Here is a 17,019-nt window from a genome sequence, read left to right as displayed (position 1 = left end):
GCTGATCCCAGGAGGGGCCCCTGGAGGTGCTGTGGGGTCACTGATGCCAGGAGGGGCCCCTGGAGGTGCTGTGGGGTCACTGATGCCAGGAGGGGCCCCTGGAGGTGCTGTGAGGTCGCTGATCCCAGGAGGGGCCCCTGGAGGTGCTGTGGGGTCGCTGATCCCAGGAGGGGCCCATATTGGGGGGGATAGAAGATCCGATGTATCATTTCTTCCTATTGATCTGATTTCTGCTGCTGGAGGATCCTCTGCAATTTGCAGTTGTAAATCACAGCGCAGGGACAGGACACGCCCCTCGGCGTGTAACCATTGGCCGTCCAGCGCTTGAGATTTGCATATGAAGGCTGTGATTGGCCAGCCGGTTACACAAGACTTTACATAAGCTTGGCAGCCTTGGTAGAGTTGTATAACGCGCAGGAGAGGTGCGGGAAAGGTGCGGGAAAGGTGCAGACATTGAAGGGGGAAAACTACTCCAAAACTGCAACTGGGTATATAAAGGATGCTGCAGGCTCATTTCTCCATCCCTGTGAGTAACAACTCTGCTTTCTGTTCTTTATTCTGCTAAAAAAAAAAAAAAAAAAAGTGCAAATCTCAACTAAACTCTGTATACATTGTTACAAATCAGATGGGAAGTTGGCTGTAGATTGTTAGAAGTCTTTTCTGAAGCTGAATGTACATTGTAGTAGGTCAGATTCCATATATACCATCTATATCTATACTATCTATATCCATCCCATCTATATCCATCCCATCTATATCCATCCCATCTATATCCATCCCATCTATATCCATCCCATCTATATCTATCCCATCTATATCCATCCCATCCAGGCGTTACATTGTTACAAGTTGTGTCTGAAGAAGTCTAGAGATGATCCAAGTCATGTATGAAGCATTCTGTGCATTGGTGTCAATGATCAGTGAACGAGACTGATACATTGTCATACAGAGGTGATACATTGTCATACAGAGGTGATACATTGTCATACAGAGGTGATACATTGTTCATGCAGTTGGTTCCTATACATTGTATAGAAGAAGAGATTTGTGGTCTGGGTGTAACTGGTAGCATTGAGGGGATGGAGGGATGGATGGATGGATTGAGAAGAGGATCAGATTGGGATTGCTGATTGGTCTAATCGCTGCATGTATGGCCAGCTCTGTCCCTTCTATACATCCCATAATACACATAGGACATGTGACTGCCTTATATTTTGTCTCTACAAGTTGGACATGGAATGTCATGGATGAGGAGGAGGAGGAGGAGGAGGAGGAGGGGAGGGGGGGTCCCTCTCTGGGTGTCTAGACTGCTGGCCGGGTTATTGCAGGTTGGGGAAGGTGAGAGCTGAGATTTGTCTTCATTGTAAAGAATTGTAATATTTAATTGTCGGATAATTGTCAGCCCCCCCCCCACATGTCATCTCAGTAATAATATGCCCCCCTATATGTCATCTCAGTTATAATGTGATCCACCTGACATCAGTAACGTGTCCCCCCATGTGTCATTAGTAATCATGTCCCCCCCCCCCCCACATTATCTCAGTGTACCCCCCACCTTGTGTTATCTCAGTATTATTGCCCCCCCCATGTGTTATCTAACTATTAATGTGTCCCCTCGGTAACAGTATGCCCCCCCATGTGTTATCTCAGTAATATGTCCCTTCCATGTGTCCCTCCAATTTGTGCCCCTCCCCAGCATCATATCAGTAAAGATGCCACCCATGTGTCATATCAGTAATAATGTGCCCCTCATATGCTGTATCCGTAATAATGCCCTCAATAATAATGTGCCCTCTATGTGTCATATCAGTCATTTTTGCCCCCCCCCTTTATGTTATATCAGTAATAATGCTTACCCCCATGTGTCATATCAATAATAGTGCCCCCCATATGTCATATCAATAATAATGCGCCCTCCATATGCTATACCAGTAATATTGCCACCCCCCCCATGTGTTTTATCAGTAATAATGCCCCCCATATGTCATATCAGTAATAATGCCCCCCCATGTATCATATCAGTAATAATGTGCCCCTCATATGCTGTGTCAGTAATAATGCCCCAATTATGCCATATCAATAATAATGTGCCCTCTATGTGTCAAATCAGTAATTTTTGCCCCCCCCCCCTCATATCAATAATAATGTGCCCCCCATGTGTCATATCAGTTATAATGCCCCCCCCCCCACCACCACCACCACCACCATGTGTCATATCAGTATTAATGCCCCCCTCATATGTCATATCAGTAATAATGTGCCCCCTATGTGTCATATCAGTAATAATGCCCCCCCCATGTGTCATATCAATAATAATGTGCCCCTCAAATGCGGTATCAGTAATAATGCGCTTCTCCATATGTCATATGAGTAATAATGTGCCCCTTATATCCATATCAGTAATACCCCCCCCCCATGTGTCATATCAATAATAATGCCCCCCTCCATTTGCCATCTCAGTAATAGTGCCCCCCCCCCATGTGCTATCTCAGTAATGATGCCCCCCCATGTAATATCTCAGTAATAATGCCCCCCCATGTATCATCTCAGAAATGATGCCCCCCCCATGTATCATCTCAGTAATAATGCCCCCCATGTATCATCTCAGTAATAATGGTCACCTCCTCCCCATGTATCATCTCAGTAATGATGCCCCCCCCATGTATCATCTCAGTAATAATGCACCCCCCCTATGTATCATCTCAGTAATGATGCCCCCCCCATGTATCATCTCAGTAATGATGCCCCCCCCCATGTATCATCTCAGTAATGATGCCCCCCCCCCATGTATCATATCAGTAATAATGCACCCTCCCCATGTATCATCTCAGTAATGATGCCCCCCCCCCATGTATCATCTCAGCAATGATGCCCCCCCCCCATGTATCATCCCAGTAATGATGCCCCCCCCCATGTATCATCTCAGTAATAATGGCCCGGGATGTAACTTAAGTATTAATGCCCCCCCCCCCCCGTGTCATGTCAGGACTCTGATGTCTGTGAATAGCACACAGCTCTGCTCCCTCTCGGTACTCCTGAAGTGCGGTGTGGTGCCACTCAGAGTTCTGGAAATATCTCCCAACTTCCAATCCCCGATGTCCTTCTGCTGGATTTCTCTCTCTAGATGTTTGAATATATCATCTCAGTAAAAATTCCCCCCCCCCCATGTATCATCTCAGTAATAATGCACCCCCCCCATGTATCATCTCAGTAATAATGCACCCCCCCCTATGTATCATCTCAGTAAAAATCCCCCCCCCCCTCCATGTATCTTCTCAGTAATAATGGTCACCTCCTCCCCCATGTATCATCTCAGTAAAAATCCCCCCCCCCCATGTATCATCTCAGTAAAAATCCCCCCCCCATGTATCACCTCTGTAATGATGCCCCCCCCCCATGTATCATCTCAGTAAAAATGCACCCCCCCCCCAATGTATCATCTTGGTAATAATGGTCACCTCCTCCCCATGTATCATTAGTAATTATGCCCCCCCCCCCATGTATCATCTCAGTAATGATGCCCCCCCCATGTATCATCTCAGTAATGATGCCCCCCCCATGTATCATCTCAGTAATGATGCCCCCCCCATGTATCATCTCAGTAATGATGCCCCCCCCCATGTATCATCTCAGTAATGATGCCCCCCCATGTATCATCTCAGTAATGATGCCCCCCCCATGTGTCATCTCAGTAATGATGCCCCCCCCATGTATCATCTCAGTAATGATGCCCCCCCCCCCCCGGGGTACTCTGAAGTAGTGCCACTCAGAGTTCTGGAAATATCTCCCAACTTCCAATCCCCGACGTCCTTCTGCTGGATTTCTCTCTCTAGATGTTTGGATTCAATCTTTATCTATCTTTCTGATACATTGTATGCCCCCCCCTCCTCTATTCCTTCCAATGCATACTCGAAGTTTTGCAGATGGTGACACCCCATCACCTCTCACATTTCTGCACAATGTAGGTGGGGGTGGGGAAGGGGGTGTTGTGTTGTTTTTTTGGGGGGATTTTTTTTGTGTGTTCCTGAGATAGAAAATAAATGAGAAATGTGGAATTGCGTGTTTAATGATATATTTGTGCGGTGATCATATTCCCACAGTAAACACTTGCTGGGGCCGGGGAGGCTTTATGTGGCCCTATATCTCTGCTTGGCCGCACATCACCGCTCTGCCATATCATACCAATGAGTGGGGGAGGCAGACGGATCTTTTGCCAATTGGCTTTTGCCAATATTTACTCTGAGTAATGGATGTCCTCCGACTTCATCAAGGTTGAAGCTTGCTCTGGTTTTCTGTGCTGCTAAAAATACTGGAGATAAGACTTCATGTGTGTTTTACTGCAGCCTCTATGATGGCGTTGCATGGCGGAGAAAGTTTTGGGGGGGGCAATATAGTAATACACGTGTGACAAGTCTTTGCTTTCCTCCAAGGGGAGCATTCATCTTCTGCTCCGTCATTGTGCTCTGACATTGGCTTCATAGCAGATTCTATTCACTTGTTAACAGGGTTTCTGCTATGCAGAGCAGAAGAAGAACGGGAGGCGGGGGCCAAAGAAAGCTGCCACAGCCCTCGGCAACCATGAGAAACGTTCTGCTGCCTCCATAAAGTCAATATTTTTAGGGGGTTGGCGTATAAATTGGCCTAATAAATGGGCACCCATCTCCAGTGACTTAGCAAAGTCTTACGCTATATTGCTTGTCTGAAACTCATTAAGACTTTTATGTTAGCTATACACTATATTACCAAAAGTATTGGGGTAGGGAGTTCCAGAGAAAGGGAGAGCTTCTGGAGAAGTCCTGGAGGTGATCATGATAAGAGGAGACAAGGGAGCTAGAGATCAGGAGGTCTTGGGAAGAGAAGAGAGGAGAGTTTGGGAGATATATTGGGATAGGATTGGTGATGTAGCTCGGGGCAATCATAGAAACATACACTATATTACCAAAAGTATTGGGACGTCTGCCTTTACACGCACATGAACTTTAATGGCATCCCAGTCTTAGTCCGTAGGGTTCAATATTGAGTTGGTCCACCCTTTGCAGCTATAGCAGCTTCAACTCTTCTGGGAAGGCCGTCCACAAGGTTTAGGAGTGTGTCTATGGGAATGTTTGACCATTCTTCCAGAAGAGCATTTGTGAGGTCAGGCACTGATGTTGGAGACGAGAAGGCCTGGCTTGCAGTCTCTGCTCTAATTCATCCCAAAGGTGTTCTATCAGGTTGCAGGTCAGTCAAGTTCCTCCACCCCAAACTTGCTCATCCATGTCTTTATGGACCTTGCTTTGTGCACTGGTGCGCAGTCATGTTGGAACAGGAAGGGGCCGTCCCCAAACTGTTCCCACAAAGTTGGGAGCATGAAATTGTCCAAAATGTCTTGGTATGCTGACGCCTTAAGAGTTCCCTTCACTGGAACTAAGGGGCCAAGCCCAACCCCTGAAAAACAACCCCCACACCATAATCCCCCCTCCACCAAATGATTTGGCGCAGTGCACAAAGCAAGGTCCATAAACACATGAATGGGTGAGTTTGGGTTGGAGGAACTTAACTGGCCTGCGCAGATTTCCGACCTCAACCCAGTAGAACACCTTTGGGATGAATTAGAATGGAGACTGCAAGCCAGGCCTTCTCATCTAACATCAGTGCCTGACCTCACAAATGCTCTTCTGGAGGAATGGTCAAACATCCCCATAGACACACTCCTAAACCTTGTGGACAGCCTTCCCAGAGGAGTTAAAGCTGTTATAGCTGCAAAGGGTGGGCCAACTCATTATGGAACCCTACGGACTAAGACTGGGATGCCATTAGAATTCATGTGCGTGTAATGGCAGGTGTCCCAATACTTTTGACAATATAGTGTATATCTAACATAAAAGTCTTAATGAGTTTCAGACAAGCAAACTTTTGACAATATAGTGTATGTTTCTATGATTCCGCCGAGCTACATCACCAGTCTTATCCCAATATATCCCCCAAACTCTCCTCTCTTCTCTTCCCAAGACCTCCTGATCTCTAGCTCCCTTGTCTCCTCTTATCATGATCACCTCCAGGACTTCTCCAGAAGCTCTCCCATTCTCTGGAACTCCCTACCCCAATCTGTCTGGCTATCTCCTACTCTGTCCAGGCTTAGACAATCCCTGAGAACTCATCTCTTCAGGGAAGCCTATCTATCCCACCTCCCTAACAACTGGCCTTTTAACTCTTCCATCAGCTCATCACTCTTATGGTCTTAAGACCCAGGGCCCAGGGCAGCCATCCCTCCTGCCCACCCCTTGTCCTGGCCCTGAACTTACGCCTCCCTATTAGATTGTAAGCTCTCCTAACCCTCACCCGTCTCCCTTTATTATGTAAAGTGACGGACAAACTGTTAGATATAAATCCTGAACAATAATCATAGTGTCATCGTTGGGACGCACAGACAGCAAGCATGTCTAATATTGGTTTCCAATAAGGAGCAAACGCTGAACGCTGAAATAAATTCTGAGCGATATGCCGTCACGTGTGAGCCCAGTGCGGGTTTAATAGGAGCTTAAAATAGAGGCCTGGACCGTGAAAGGTGAAATCTAGGTCGAGCGAATTTATCGCATCGTGGAAAAGGTCCAAGTCGTGTCTGAGGACCGGCATTGTCACACGCGGGGAAGTTGGTTATCTGCAGCAGTTCACTAAATGCATAGAATGTGTTCTGGGTGAGTCCGGAGTCATCGTATAATGGGGGAGGGGGGGTGTCTCAAAGTATTCTGCAACAATGTATCATATAACCACGTTGGCATCAGTATAGTATGTGGAGTTTGAAGGATGTTGGCAATGGGAATGAATATAGTTATCAACTCTGCTGCAAAGAACATGAAACAATGTATGGGGCGTCACATCTTCTGATCTTTTTTTAATCAAGTATTTGTTTTTTGTTTTTTTTGTTTTGTTTTTTATTGTGGTTTTAGAAAGTTTAGATTTAAACAGAAACAAGAAAAAAACAAAACATAAATCTTCATCATGTTGTCTACAGTGTTGCAGATCTGCATGTCAATATAGCAACATTTTTTTACAATCCTAAAAAAACATCAGAGGTGAGATGAAGAACAGTCAGTGATAGAGATCCTCCTGTAGGTTCAGACTACAGGATCATGTAAGAATGCACAGGATTGGAAGCCACTACTTCCAGTGCGTCTGTAATTGGTGAAGGTATATACTTTGGATGATTTGCCAGGATCATGTAAGAATGCACGGGATTGGAAGCCACTACTTCTGGTGAATCTGTAATTGGTGAAGGTACACACTTTGGATGATTTGCCAGGATCATGTAAGAATGCACAGGATTGGAAGCCAGTACTTCCTGTGAGTCTGTAATTGGTGAAGGTACACACTTTGGATGATTTGCCAGGGTTATGTAAGAATGCACAGGATTGGAAGTCAATACCTCTGGTGAGTGTGTAATTGGTGAAGGTACACACTTTGGATGATTTGCCAGGATCATGTAAGAATGCACAGGATTGGAAGCCACTACTTCTGGTGAATCTGTAATTGGTGAAGGTACACACTTTGGATGATTTGCCAGGATCATGTAAGAATGCACAGGATTGGAAGCCAGTACTTCCGGTGAGTGTGTAATTGGCGGAGGTACACACTGTCACGTATCAGGTGAGACCAGAACTGCATGGACTGCAACAGAGAAAACCCAAAACGTATATAAGTGAAAATATAGTGATTTATTAAGATAAGTGAATGATATAAACACAACCACCTCCAATATAATACAGTGTGCAACCAACCAACCAACCACAAACAGAGACCCACAAATAATAATAAACAGACAGATATATACATATAATGGGGAATACTGGAATCATACCCATAGCCAGGCCAGGGTCATCAACGGGAGGTCAGCAAATGGGGACAGGGAACAAACAGGACGAGGAGAGGATGGATTAGGATGTAAGGCAAAGGTAAGGGTAACAGGATCACAGGAGGGACGGGTACAGGTACAAGGCTCAGGGTTCAGGTACAGGAATCAGGTTCAGAGACAGGATCAGGTTCAGAGTTCTCAGGTTCAGGTCAGGGCGCAAGGAAGATACCAAGGCAAAGTGTGTGTGTACTTGCCAGGTATTTATACATGTCTCCTGCAATTAGGCTCAGGTGATGCCTGATTACAGGAGATGATGTCGGCTCCACACTGCCAGGAACCACCCGCTGGTGGGCGCCAGTACTGCGACCCAAAGATCAAATAATACCACCAGCAGGAGAGAGCTCCCCTGACAGTTCCATTAGTAGGTGGAACCTTTCCTGACACACACTTTGGATGATTTGCCAGGATCATGTAAGAATGCACAGGATTGGAAGCCAGTACTTCCGGTGAGTTTGTAATTGGTGAAGGTACACACTTTGGATGATTTGCTGCAGATCACATTCTGTGGTGGATGATACTTTCATTGTTTTGTAAGGCTGTGTTCAAATATATACGGCTGCGGTTTGCAGTCTGGAGTCTGGCGTGTTTCTGTTCACTGGTTCAGGTGCAAATTTTTCCCTGAATTCGCAACCTGAACCATACCCAAAAACTCACAGGACTTTTTTCAAAAACTGTGCCGCAGCCACCCGGATATTTGTGAGCTGGCTCCATTGAAAGCACACATGTTATGCAAATTGGATTCGGTTAGAAATGCATCCAATTCACATATATTTGAACCCAGCTTAACACTTGGATGGACTTTGACACTTAGGGTCGGTTCACACTGGGGCGACTTGGGATCCGACTTGTACGCCCTCAAGTCGCCCCAAGTCGCTTTGCATTTAGATTATCATGGTAGGCAATGGGAGCGTCTTAATTGACACTACTGAAGTCGCTCCGACTTCAGAAAAGGTTCCTGTACTACTTCTATCCGACTTGTAGGCGACTTGTACCCATTCAACTCAATGTAAGTCGCCTGCAAGTCGGATCTCTCAAGCGACTTTGCAGAGAAAACCCCTCCCTCCCCCCTCCCTCCCAGAGAGGTGATTGGCCACAGGCGAAGTCGCCTGTCATGGAGGCGACTTCAAGTAATTTGCCAAAGTCGCGCTGAAGCCGCGTTGAAGTCGCGGTACAAAGTCGCGCTAAAGTCGTGTTGCCCATGTGTGAACCGACCCTTAGGGGTTGATTTACTAAAGGTAAATAGACTGTGCACTTTGCAAAGTGCATTTGCTCCAGAGCTTAGTAAATGAGGTAAAGCTTCACTTTGCAAAGTGATACCCAATCACGTGCAAGGGGAAATTTAAAAAAACAGCCTTTTTGCTTGCGTATGATTGGATGATGGAAATCAGCAGAGCTTTTCCTCATTTACCAAGCTCTGGAGCAACTGCTCTCACAGAGTGCAACTGTACTTTGCAAAGTGCACAGTCTGTTTTCCTTTAGTAAATCAACCCCAGACACTTTCTTTATTCAGCACTTGTTCCTTGAAACATTTATTCAAGAGCTTTAAAGCGTATATATACACTCACTGGCCACTTTATTAGGTACACCTTGCTAGTACCGGGTTGGACCCCCTTTTGCCTTCATTCTTGGTGGCATAGCTACAACAAGGTGTTGGAAACATTCCTCAGAGATTTTGGTCCATAGTAACATGATAACATCACGCAGTTGCTGCCGATTTGTCGGCTGCACATCTATGATGCCAATCTCCAGTTCCACCACATCCCAAAGGTGCTCTATTGCAGTGATTCTCAACCCAAGTGCCCCCCAACAGGTCACGTTTGCATTATTTCCTTTATCTTGCACAGGTGCTTTAAATCAGAGTCAATGACTTGGTATTTTGGACAGCTATTTTATCTAAGAGAAATTCCCAAAACATGGCCTGTTGAGGGTACTTGAGGACAGGGTTGAGAACCACTGCTCTATTGGATTAAGATCTGGTGAGTGTGGAGGCCATTGGAGTACAGGGACCTCATTGTCCGGTGGTGAGATGATTGGAGCTTTGTGACATGGGGCATTATCCTGCTGGAAGGAGCCATCAGAAGATGGGGACACTGTAGTCATAAAGGGATGGACATGGTCAGCAACAATACTCAGGTAGGCCGTGGTGATTAAACCAATTGGTACTAAGGGGCCCAAAGTGTGCCAAGAAAGTATCCCCCACACCATTACACCCCCACCACCAGCCTGAACCGGTGATATAAGGCAGGATGGATCCATGCACCAAATTCTGACCCGACCATCTGTTGCAGCTGAAATCCAGACTCATCAGACCAGGCAACGTTTTTCCAATCTTCTATTGTCCAATTTTGGTGAGCCTGCGCGAATTGTAGCCTCAGTTTCCAGTTTTTAGCTGACAGGAGTGGCACCTGGTGTGGTCTTCTCCTTTTGTAGCCCATCTGTTTCAAGGTTCGATGTGGGTTCAGAGATTGTATTCTGCATACCTTGGATGTAATGAGTGGTTATTTGAGTTACTGTTGCCTTTCTATCATCTGGAACTAGCCTCAGCCTGCAAATTCTCATCTGATATCAACAAGGCATTTCCCTCCACACAACTGCCGCTCACTGGATATTTTCTCTTTTTCTGACTATTCTCTGTAAACCCGAGAGATGGTTGTGTGTGAAAATCCCGGTAGATCAGCAGTTTTTGAAGTACTCAGACCAGCCCGTCTGGCACCAACAACCATGCCACGTTCAAAGTCACTTATATCCCCTTTCTTCCCCATTCTGATGCTTGGTTTGAATTTCAGCAAGTTGTCTTCACCGCGTCTAGATGCCTAAATGGATTGAGTTGCTGCCATGTGATTGACTGATTAGCAATTTGTGTTACCAAGCAATTGAACAGGTGTACCTAGTAAAGTGTCCGGTAAGTGTATGTATGCAGTTGGTAGTTTTATTTACAATATTAAGGCCTCATTCACATGTGATTTTCTGCTTGAAACTTGAAGCTCTAAAATGCTAAACAAGCCAAATCCAATTCATTTCAATGGCCCTGTTCACATATGAGCTGTTCTATCATCTGAAGCCAAACGCCTGTCGCTCAAAAAAGCACATGAGCTTCTTTGGGGGCAATTGGGCCCCTGCATAGACTTTAATGGGAACACCAGAAAATGTACGACATGAGCGTTTTACACACTTGTACAAAGGGCAGGGGTGTCTGAAGTTGCTTTATTACTGGCTATAAGTGTATTTCACTGTGCTGTAACCCCTGTCATTTTATATATATATATATATATATATATATATATATATATATTTATATTTATATATTTATAATAATTTCTCAGACCATAGAAAGCAAAAACTGCCTAAAACCCCAAGACTCCCTGAACACCATAGAACAAGGAGGTGCATATGAAGACATTGCAATATATAAAATATACCCGTACATTGTCATTTATGCCTATGATTACAGCTGTATAGAACCCAGTTCTCTATAACCCAGTAGCTGTTGCCGCTGTTTTATTAAAACTATCTTTGCATGACCAGTGCGGCCAGTGCCAGACCCGGTATTGAGAACCAACAGTCTCAAAAACGGCCCAAAACCCCAAGACTCCCTGAACACCATAGAACAATGAGGTGCATATGAAGACATTGCAATATATAAATATACCTGTACATTGTCATTTATGTCTATGATTAAAGAGGTATAGAACCCAGTTCTCTATAACCCAGTCGCTGTTGTCGTTGTTTTATTAAAAATATCAAAAATCTTTGCATAACCAGTGCGGCCGGTGCCAGACCCGGTATTGAGAATCAACAGTCCCAACACTTTAGGATTGTTCTGCTGGCATCCCCTTTATGTTGAAATACCAACATTCTAAACTTCTTTAGCCACTTAAGGACCTTTTTTTTTGCTATTTTTTGTTTTTTTTTGCTATTTACTTAGAACCCCAAACATTATACATTTTTTTTCTAATACCTTAGAGCGATATTAGAAAGCATCCTAAAATCATGCTTAGAAGGCAATTCAGCTGTTTGGATACAGTGGTCACAAACCCTGAATGGGTTGAAGCTCCGAGTCACGTCGGCAACCACTTGCTGATATTTCCAGTATGGGTGGATCAAACTGCCACGTGGCTTCCTATGTCTTTTTCATTTTATTTATTCATTACAGGTACCTTTTTATATTGCGCCAACAATTTAGGCATCTCTTTAACATATATATTGTACATTCCCATCACTCCCTGCCCTCATGGAGCTTCCAATCTAAGGTCCCTAACTCGCAATTATTCATTCTCCCATTCAAGCGCAGGGAGAACATGCAGACGCCAGGCAGGTAGTGCCGTGGTTTGAATTTGAGTGGCAAAATCTCTTCATTTACTATCTAGCACAAGCATGCTCAAGTAAAGCACCGGAGCCTCCCTCCTCTTGCTGCATTCTCAGTATAAAAAAAAAGAACCAAGTAGAACCATAGAAACAAGAGCACTATCATGGTGGAATGATTGTGACCGCTGGAAGGAGCTGGAAGTTGAAGTGCAGTGATTGGTTAACTAACTAGAATGCTGACAGAAGAAATCCAGAAATGGTTCAGTCCATTTTAAACTCTTCATTTATACCCCCTTCCTCGAGTATATTGTGTATATCAGGGTTATATCAGGGGTTCTCAACCTCAGTCCTCAAGTACCCCCCCCAACGGGCCGTGTTTTCAGGTTTTCCTTCACTTTGCACAGCTGCTTTAAATCGATATCAATGACATGGCTATTGATAAGGATAACAAGTCCTCTGCATGGAGAGATCTGGGGTCAAAAAGACCCAAAATCCCTTCTTTACCTTTTAAGAGCAAAAGATCAAAAAAAAAAAGAATTTGATCTTTTGTTTTAAAAAAAAAAATGTTTACTTCTGCCCTAGACTGGAAGTGAGGTCATGATATCTCTCCAGTCCTCCTGGGCGATAGAGGTGATCAGAGATCGATCTGCTCCTCTCCCGCCACTTTTGAAAGTGATCCAGTGGCTAATGAGCCGCTCGGAGCACTTTCATGAGCCAGCCGCGGGGCTGAAAAAATAAATAAATACCGGGATTATGGCTTGAAATCCTCAGGCATAAACCCGGTAAACCACTTGCAAACCCCAACGTATATACAGTGGAACCTTGGTTTACGAGCGTTTTAAAAAGCGAGCAACTTTTTTTTTTTTTTTAATTCTGACTCGGTTTGCGAGTGTTGTCTCGCACAACCAGCAGAATTCAAGCTAATGGGGTGTGCAGTACCGCATTTGGCCAGAGGTGCAGGGGGCGCCGGTGATACTCAGAACGGTTCGGAGCCGTTCGTAAATACTCGGAACCACTTGGAAATACTCCGTTCACAAGTGTTTCCGAGCCTTTCCGAGGCTTTCCGAGTTCAGTCGAGAGCTGTCCCTGAGTATTTCCGAGGCTCTCCGGCGCCCCCCCCTCCACCTCTGGCCACATGCGGTATTGCATGCAATAGAAGTCAATGCGGAATGAATTATCTTCATTTCCATTGACTTCTATGGGGAAACTCGCTTTGATATGCAAGTGCTTTGGATTACAAGCATTCCCCTGGAACGGATTATGCTCGTATTCCAAGGTTCCACTGTATATGGTTTCCAATGGCATAGTTCACACCAGTACAGGCAGGTCCAAGGTTCCACTGTATATATATATTTGTATTGCAGTCGGCAAGTGGTTAATGAGCCATTATGGGGTTTGGAACCATTATACCAGAGCTCCATTTATTAGGCTCTGGTGCAAATGCATTTGCAGTGGAATACAGAGGGAAATTTACCTTAACTGAAGCAACTGTGCATGGCAACCAATCAGCTACCAGCTTTCATTTACAAAGCTTTACCGAGCAAGCTGAAGCTAGAAGCCGATAGGTTGCCATGCGGAGCTGTTCCAAGATTCTGTTTTCTCCAGTTTTAGCAAATCCAATGAGGGGGTAAGAGGAATGCAGATGGTATGCGATCCCAATGGTGCAGACACGTGTTATATAATTAGAGCAGTAGTCATGTAACAATGGATTGATGAGATGTAGTGCTGTTTTGTTTATTGGGGGAATGTTGTCGGATAATAAATTAGCTGTTGCAGGAAAAGTGTCGGTGTAACTTTTGGATGCGATTTAATGAGGTTGATTTGATGACATCAGATAAGGAATAAATGCGATATTTAGTGGTTTTCCTAATGAAGTGTTTCGCTAATTGTTCATAGCGGAAGGTGAGCGCACTTTCAGTCTTATGTTTAAAAAAGCAAAGCGAGCCAAAAGTGTAGGTGAGACCCCTCCGAGCTGGCGAGGGTGTTCATTGTCGTCTCACTTACAAAATACACTATTAGCAAAAATGTTGGGACGCCCGCCTATACAACACACATGAACTTTAATGGCATCCATAGGCATGTGCGCAAGGGGTGTGCCTGGGCACACCCTATTCCTGGCCATAGCAAACCCGTCTATTGCGATCTACCCATCGATCGCGGGCAGGTGACAAGTAAACCGCGATCCTTCCTTGCCGACCCCCAGAACATGGACAGGAGGGGTGGCGGGCGTGTAATTTAGTGAAACCGATCTACATTTTCCTCCTGCCGCAGCTTAAAGTCGGCTTCTCCTCCTTTCCCTGTGACTGACATTCGGTTGCCACGGGAGGAAAATACAGGGGATCGCTACCAATCTATGCCACCCCCAACTGTCCCTGATTTCAAGGGACTGTCCCTGATTTGCAGCAATGTCCCTCTGTCCCTCATTCCTCCTCATTTGTCCCTCATTTTGGTCTGATCTATATAAATGTTTTTAAAATGCACTTTTTATCTATCAAAAAGTGTTTTCCAGAGCTAAACCTTTCATCTGATTTCTAAATGGCTGCGTTTGTAAATTCCAAAAGCCAATATAAAGGAGTAGTAGTGGTAAAAAAAGCACTTGTGGGTTTAACCAATCTTTTTTTTTTTTTTTTTGTACAATTCTCCTTTAAGGGGGCATATCAGGGGGTGTGTCCTATGCCTGCAAGCTTTTGCTGATAGGTGTCCCTCATTCCCATCTCAAAAAGTTGGGAGGTGTGGCCACCCCGCCACCCCTGTTCCTCTTCTTTCTTCTGCCCAGGTGTTTTATGGGGTTGAGGTCAGGTTCCAGTGAAGGGAACTCTTAAGGTGTCAGCGTACCAAGACATTTTGGACAATTTCATGCTCCCAACTTTGTGGGAACAGTTTGGGGATGGCCCCTACCTGTTCCAACATGACTGCTTACCAGTGAACAAAGCAAGATCCATAAAGACATGGGTGAGCGAGTTTGGGGGTGGAGGAACTTGACTGACCTGCACAGTCCTGACCTCAACACCTTTGGGATGAATTAGAGCGGAGACTATGGGCCAGGCCTTCTCGTCCAACATCAGTGCCTGACCTCATGACCTCACAAATGAGCTTTTGGAAGAATTGGTCAGAAATGGTCTTTCTTTCCGGGTCTCATGGACTCCGGCTGTGTGAATGGCCAGGGTAGTGATGACATAAATCCCACGCAATGTGCACGGGAGCCACCATTTAGGGCACAGGACTCTACAGGAACAGCCCAGATGGCCGGTGACATCATCAGCTGCATACATAGTAAATATCTCCTAAACGGAGCACGTTTAGGAGATATTTACAGTACCTATAGGCAAGCCTTACTATAGGTAAAAGTCAGAGACTTTGAGGTCATCACAGAGGAGAAAGAGATGCTCTTTACATCTGGAGGAAAAGAGATTTAATCGGCAAAATACGCAAAGATTTCTTCACAGTAAGAGCTGTGAAAATGTGGAATAGACTCCCTCAAGAGTTGGTTTTGGCCAACTCAGTAGATTGTTTTAACTGATTTAACCATAACTGGTAAAAACGTTGCCAACTGAGGACATCATATGATGGCCTACAGTTGGCAAGTGGTTAATAAAAATGGCTTCTTACACTCTAAATTTCGTTCAATATTGTAATATCATCATAGGGCACTTGTCTACTGAACAGCTCTTATTTTTTTTTAATTTAAAAGGCTAAGACTTTATCAGAGCCAGGGTAAGAAAGAATTTGTCAAAACAGACAAAGGTCCATCCCACCGTGGATGATTGTCTTACCCCGAGACGAGCCCCCATCTGAAAGGAAATAGTAGGTATTGTGGATGACCACCCGTCTATTAGGTACACCAACAGGGCCCTCAGATATCTGGAGACACCGAATGAGATGAGAAGCAGGTTGTGCATTCGTAAAATGTCTACCTTTATTAGGTGTGCTTCAGCTTATATATGGTTCAATATACCAATAGAAAGTGGGGAGTGGTTAGTAAATGATGTATTGGTATAAAATATATGGTTATACAAGTCAACGACCCTTTAAGATACATTATCATCACAGGTTAACAGGCCACCTGGTTATGAGTCATAAGTCATGCATCCTGTCCCATGGCCTACAGAACAAAGAACAGGAAAAGACAAACCAACCCACAACGATATATATAGCACAGTGCTTGTGCGAGCATTTTTTGTAAGCATTCTTCATATCAAAGCATATAAAAGCATATCAAACACGGGGTCACGATGGTTTGGGCATATTATTTCAGGGGGAGGGAGGGAGAATTCAGTTGAAGATCTCCAGAGCACTTACAGTAATTGCCTTCATTCCAGTGTTCAATGCGTGAACTTCAACCCAAACTACTTAACTAAGCAGATAAATTTCCTGCGTTGGGGAAGGAGCACGGAACCAGGTAAATGACAGAAATAATGAGTATTTGGTTGAAGAAGCAAAGACGCATCCCGGCAATTTCCCCCCGGCACAAATATTGACGTCCCCTCCAGTGTAGCATAAACCCCCACGTATAGGTTTCCTTACTCCAAAAAAAATCAATGTCCTTCCATTAGAAAAATAAAGAAACTCACGGGTCAAGAATGGAAAGTATGGAGAGTGCGTATTATGTAGCCGGTCTCAGCAATATCTTTGTATTATTCATTTTTCGCTCTGTTAGAATCTCTATTGGTTTATGATTATCTAGGCAGTTGAGTCAGAAACTTATGAGGACGAGCCAAGATCGGTATTCACGAAAACTAGCCCCCCCCCACCATCAGTCCCTCCATCATGTCGACTTATGTAAGATTCCTTCTAACCATGTATGATGGGGGATGCTATTTATG

General features: G+C 44.7%; 1 protein-coding gene across 4 annotated transcripts in view; it reads left to right on the top strand.

The window, feature by feature from the left end:
• Window positions 1-304: 304 nt before the first annotated feature.
• The window catches only part of CRTAC1 (cartilage acidic protein 1), a 951,030-nt gene continuing 934,315 nt past the window's right edge, over window positions 305-17,019 (top strand). For 3 of the 4 annotated variants that reach the window (XR_012235617.1, XM_073595541.1, XM_073595540.1), the window contains exon 1: window positions 306-526. Coding sequence is in view for 3 of the 4 variants with exons in the window: in XM_073595541.1 (XP_073451642.1) it covers window positions 500-526 (27 nt within the window). In the remaining variant the exon portion in view is untranslated. Of the gene's footprint in view, window positions 527-17,019 lie in introns of all 4 variants that reach the window. The other variant, XM_073595539.1, reaches the window with a different exon arrangement.

This window comes from Aquarana catesbeiana, linkage group LG08, assembly GCF_042186555.1.
Source record: "Aquarana catesbeiana isolate 2022-GZ linkage group LG08, ASM4218655v1, whole genome shotgun sequence".
NCBI lineage: Eukaryota > Metazoa > Chordata > Amphibia > Anura > Ranidae > Aquarana > Aquarana catesbeiana.
The sequence above is the reverse complement of the archived record's forward strand: the minus strand, read 5'-3'. Positions and strand labels throughout refer to the sequence as shown.